This window comes from Penicillium longicatenatum (assembly GCF_028827895.1).
Source record: "Penicillium longicatenatum strain IBT 33135 chromosome Unknown contig_3_segment0_segment0, whole genome shotgun sequence".
Taxonomy (NCBI): domain Eukaryota; kingdom Fungi; phylum Ascomycota; class Eurotiomycetes; order Eurotiales; family Aspergillaceae; genus Penicillium; species Penicillium longicatenatum.
This window is the reverse complement of record NW_026643121.1, coordinates 3,828,110-3,833,325: the sequence shown is the minus strand read 5'-3', so window position 1 is coordinate 3,833,325 and position 5,216 is coordinate 3,828,110. Positions and strand designations below refer to the sequence as shown.

The following is a 5,216-nucleotide window of genomic DNA, read 5'->3' as shown; positions in this document are numbered from 1 at the left end:
CGCGCAACGTCGGTGGTAATCATTAAGGAGGTTTGGGTGAGCCTGGAAGAAGCATAATGTGGTCACGTTTTACATATGTAGACATAGATTTGTGGTTGCCTAAACACAGATCAAAGGGTAGAAACGGGATTTTGTTTTGAGAGCATGAGGAAAATGACATGACCTGATGAGCAGCTGATCGCTAACCTGGTTCTATATCTAGCGAAATTATCGGGAGAATTTGGGCGATATTCTGAAGGCAACCATAACAGCTTGAGTCCATTATAGGTTATCCAGGAACGTTCCTGGCTTAATCCGTATCCATACTGCTTAGGCGGCGAGATAAAGTCGTCAGACACAGGCGTCACCGGACCTTTTGAACCTATGTCATATGTGCCGTTATTTGTGTGTAGAAGATTGATATCATCGTTGTCGAATTGAAGGGATCTGCTGAAGCCAATAGGAAGATTTGACACGCTCTGGCCGGTAGCCGGATCCTAGATCCTGACTGTCTCATCATCTGACGCTGATGCGAGTCGGCTTCTATCTGGCGACCAGGCAATCGACCAGACCGAATCACTATGCCCCTCAAGGGTTGATATACTCTGGCCGGTAGCCGGATCCCAGATCCTGACTGTCTTATCATAAGACGCTGATGCGAGTCGGTTCCCATCTAGCGACCAGGCAATCGAGTTGACCCCATCACTATGCCCCTCAAGGGTTGATATACTCCGGCCAGTAGTCGGATCCCAGATCCTGACTATCTCATCATCAGACGCTGATGCGAGTCGGCTTCCATCTAGCGACCAGGCAATCGAGTTGACCCCATCCCTATGCCCCTCAAGGGTTAATATACTCCGGCCAGTAGTCGGATCCCAGATCCTGACTATCTCATCATCAGACGCTGATGCGAGTCGGCTTCCATCTGGCGACCAGGCAATCGAGTTGACCCCATCACTATGCCCCTCAAGGGTTAATATACTCCGGCCAGTAGTCGGATCCCAGATCCTAACTATCTCATCATCAGACGCTGATGCGAGTCGGCTTCCATCTAGCGACCAGGCAATCAACGTGACCCTATCACTATGCCCCTCAAGGGTTAATATACTCTAGCCGGTAGCCGGGTCCCAGATCCTAACTGCCTTATCATAAGACGCTGATGCGAGTCGGTTTCCATCTAGCGACCAGGCAATCGAGTTGACCCCATCACTATGCCCCTCAAGGGTTGATATACTCTAGCCGGTAGCCGGATCCCAGATCCTAACTATCTCATCATAAGGCGCTGATGCGAGTCGGCTTCTATCTAGCGACCAGGCAATCGACCAGACCGAACCACTATGCCCCTCAAGGGTTGATATACTCTAGCCGGTAGCCGGATCCCAGATCCTGACTATCTCATCACCAGACGCTGATACGAGCCGGCTTCCATCTGGCGACCAGGCAATCGACCAGACCCAACTACCATGCCCCTTAAGGGTTAATATAGTCTGGCCGGTAGCTAGATCCTAGATCATAACTGTCTTATCACGAGACGCTGATGCGAGTTGGCTTCCATCTGGCGACCAGGCAACCGACGTGACCCAATTACTATGCCCCTCAAGGGTTGATATACTCTGGCCGGTAGCCGGATCCCAGATCCTGACTGTCTCATCATAAGACGCTAATGCGAGTCGGCTTCTATCTGGCGACCAGGCAATCGACATGACCCCATCACTATGCCCCTTAAGGGTTGATATGCTCTAGACGGTAGCCGGATCCTAGATCCTAACTATCTTATCATTAGATCCTGATGCGAGTCGGCTTCCATCTAGCAACCAGGCAATCGACCTAACGCAACTACCATGCCCCTTAAGGGTTGATATAGTCTGGCCAGTAGCTGGATCCCAGATCCTGACTGTCTCATCACCAGACGCTGATGCGAGTCGGCTTCCATCTGGCGACCAGGCAATCGACATAACCCTATGGCTATGTCCAACAAGGATTAATATGCTCTAACCAGTAGCCGGGTCCCAGATCCTGACTATCTCATCATCTGACGCTGATGCGAGTCGGCTTCCATCTGGCGACCAGGCAATCGACGTGACCCCATCACTATGCCCCTCAAGGGTTGATATGCTCTAGCCGGTAGCCGGATCCCAGATCCTGACTGTCTCATCACCAGACGCTGATACGAGCCGGCTTCCATCTGGCGACCAGGCAACCGACGTGACCAAATCCCTATGCCCCTCAAGAGTTTGAAGACAGGGACTCCAGTTTTCCTCTACCACAGGATAATTTAAGACCCAGTCTGGTCTCCCATCCTGAAAAGACATCCTTGCGAGACTCTTTAGTGGGCTAAATATAAGAGGTGAGCAATATACTTGCAGAGGGCTGCTTTCAATTGCTGTTCTATGATATTGAATAAACCTAGAGGCGTCTCGAGCTCGATTCAACAGCATTCCTGACTCTTTTCTCTTCTGTTTAAGTGCGCCCCTTGTCAGAAAAGAGGATCATCTCTATTCAATTTCAACCACTCACCTCAATCAAAATCTCGAGCTTTTGCATGACTTGGATGCCATCAGAAACACTTCCCAAAATACTAAGAGCTTCGAGCCAGTGGAGGAATTTCTGATGCAGAAATGTATCCACGCGACCTCTGCGATAAACTCCCAGCTCACAAGCTCCATTAACCAGGCTAGCTTCAAGATGGTCCATCCAGTAGACACATGAGTATTCCACCGCTGCTAGTGGATTTGGGTTAGGTTTGCAGATATCCTTCGTGTGGAGTCCAGGTAATTTGATGTTCAACATATCACGTTGAAGTGTCTTGAAAATAATGTCGAGAGATCGTATAAATATCATGTCGTGTTCAGCCTCTATACCTCTAGGAAGTATCTCACTGAGTGCTTCCTTGAGTAAAAATTCCTTTGCAGACTGATGAACAAACACAATAGTTTGTTCCCGAACCGTTAAAAACGACCCACAGATTGCAATAATCTCTTCAAGGGGAACAAAATCATCGTAGTCGTCGTCCAGTAGTTCAATAAATGAAGTTAGTTCGTATAGCGTAATAGGCCGAAAAACTGTTGACATGATTGCCAGTATCTCCTTGCAGAGCTCGGCATCTTCAGATTCGCGAACTCGGTCAATCATTCGGCCATAAAGAGCATCCAACCCAGGAGGAAACGACTCTATTTTCTTCAGTACATTTATTCGTATCTTTTCAAGATTCTGACACACCAAGGCCACCCATAGGAAGGTACCTTGCGAATTTGATAACAGGTAGGAATGAACGCCATCGCGAGTTTTATCGCTATACCTTTTCGCTTTTGCCAATTCATAAACTTTATGCTGAATAAATTGATTCACTGCTTCAGACACAGATGCCTCGTTCAGCTCTAATGAGATCGGAGCTAGCTGGGTAGCAATGTCAAGTCGCTCAGCGATTTCAGGCCAGTTGCGGCTAGAAACAACCCACTTTATCTGTGGATTGACTGATGATTCCTGGACAATCAAGTCTAGAAGGAAACGGAGCCCATTAGTGCACTCATCTAAGGCATCAATTACCAAATAAGTCATCTGCAGTGTCGGGTCGTTTAGAATGTCCCTGAAAATTGTTGACAGTGCATTCCATGCATTGACATCCTCAAAGAGAGTCTTTCCTGCATAGTCGTACCGAGCTCGCACATGGTGGAGAAGAGATGGATGATTCTTGACAAGTAAATATATCAACCCCCTCAGGACAGACGTAGCGCTATTGATCCGCATATCGGTAGCTTGACAGAAAAAGAACGAGATACTCGCATTATCCCCATATAACCTCGTCAACTCTTCGATGACACCACATAGGAGCATCGTCTTTCCTTTCCCAGGATCACCCCTGATCCAGAGAAGGCGGTTTTTCTCACTGTCTTGCCAATGTCTGAATTCTTCGTTATCAAGAACCCAGCGATATGAGTCTTTGAGTAGCCCACCCTTGGTATTCTTGATCCGTTCTTTATCATCGACGGGGTTGGTCGCACGCAAGTCGCGAAGGCATGCTTGGTCCAGTGTTTCGGATTGTACTAAAGCCGTTGACAATTCTATACCCACCGATGAGAGTTACACTTTTCGCTTACCAATCGTGACATTTCCGATGTTGCCGTTTATCACCCCTGCCTGAAAACCAGAATTTCTTTCGCCATGGGAAATAGTAGTCGCCATGGCTGTTGCGCAAGTGTTTTGGGGAGGATCAAATTCACGTTTGGATCTTCCAGCCCCCAGCCTACCCCGCTATCAGGTGATCTGATTAGAGACAGAAATCGCCCGTCTTGATCATATTTCCTCATAATCACCTTGATAGATAATGTGTTTTTCCATTTACATTATTCAGGAGTTCAATACGTGAACGTAGCGCCATCTTCTTCGAAGTTGCCGCGGAAGACCAAAGCTCTAATCAAAGTGACGAACCTTATGGCCTTATGGTTAACCGCAGCGTAACGATTATATCTATGTTTCAGGAAAGTTACAGCCCCGCATGTGTATAATTTATCCTTACAAAACATTTCAAGATTCAAAACTGGACTACGTCCAAGAGGGACTAGCGTGTCTCAGAATAAAGTTCAGAAAAGAAAAGAAAAGAAAACAAAGGTGAAGCTGATTTCGAGCGGCCCTGTACAAAGGGTCGCTCTCAAGGATTTCCTTATGCTTGAAGCTCTAAAATTCCGTTAGTGGCGCTCTTAATTCCACGACGACATTATTATAATAGTCAAACAATACACATTTAGTATTTCCTGATAAGTAAAAGAAGACCAAGTTCCAAAGCGAGCTAATAGAAAAACCAATGCGCGAGAAAATCACATTGAGTTATGGTTTATTTCCATTACCGCTAGGGGTTGAAAATATTGACATAATTATCCTGAGACGATTAATATAGGGGCCCGTAACCATCTTGTGGGAGGGTTTCTATATATGTAGGAATAGCCCCAGACGATTTTTTATCTTTGATAAATCGTCGCCCCCTTTCTATCGCCAGTTCATGCTCATCAGCATATCTCATTAAACGGTGGTTTCTAAATATATATCCCCGATTGCCATCCCAATTCGGCCCTTTTTCAACAGTACATCCAGGCTTCAATTTCCAATTATTATCAAAGTAGGTTGTATCCCCCAGCCACTGCGGACAGCCAGGTGATACTTTCAAAGTGAAGACCTTTTTTGGATATCTTTTATCAACCTTGGCCTTCCAGGCTAGAAGGATTGACGATTAGTTAGCTCGT

General features: G+C 46.7%; 1 protein-coding gene across 1 annotated transcript; it reads right to left on the bottom strand.

Annotated features, from left to right (window-relative positions):
• Positions 1–476: 476 nt before the first annotated feature.
• On the bottom strand, positions 477–4,161 carry N7484_006759 (uncharacterized protein; the record flags this gene model as incomplete). The annotated part of the gene is made up of 4 exons (XM_057117177.1): positions 477–1,070; positions 2,497–3,147; positions 3,199–4,022; positions 4,077–4,161. 4 exons carry the CDS (start codon positions 4,159–4,161, stop codon positions 477–479), a joined length of 2,154 nt encoding a protein of 717 aa, XP_056973060.1.
• Positions 4,162–5,216: the final 1,055 nt, after the last annotated feature.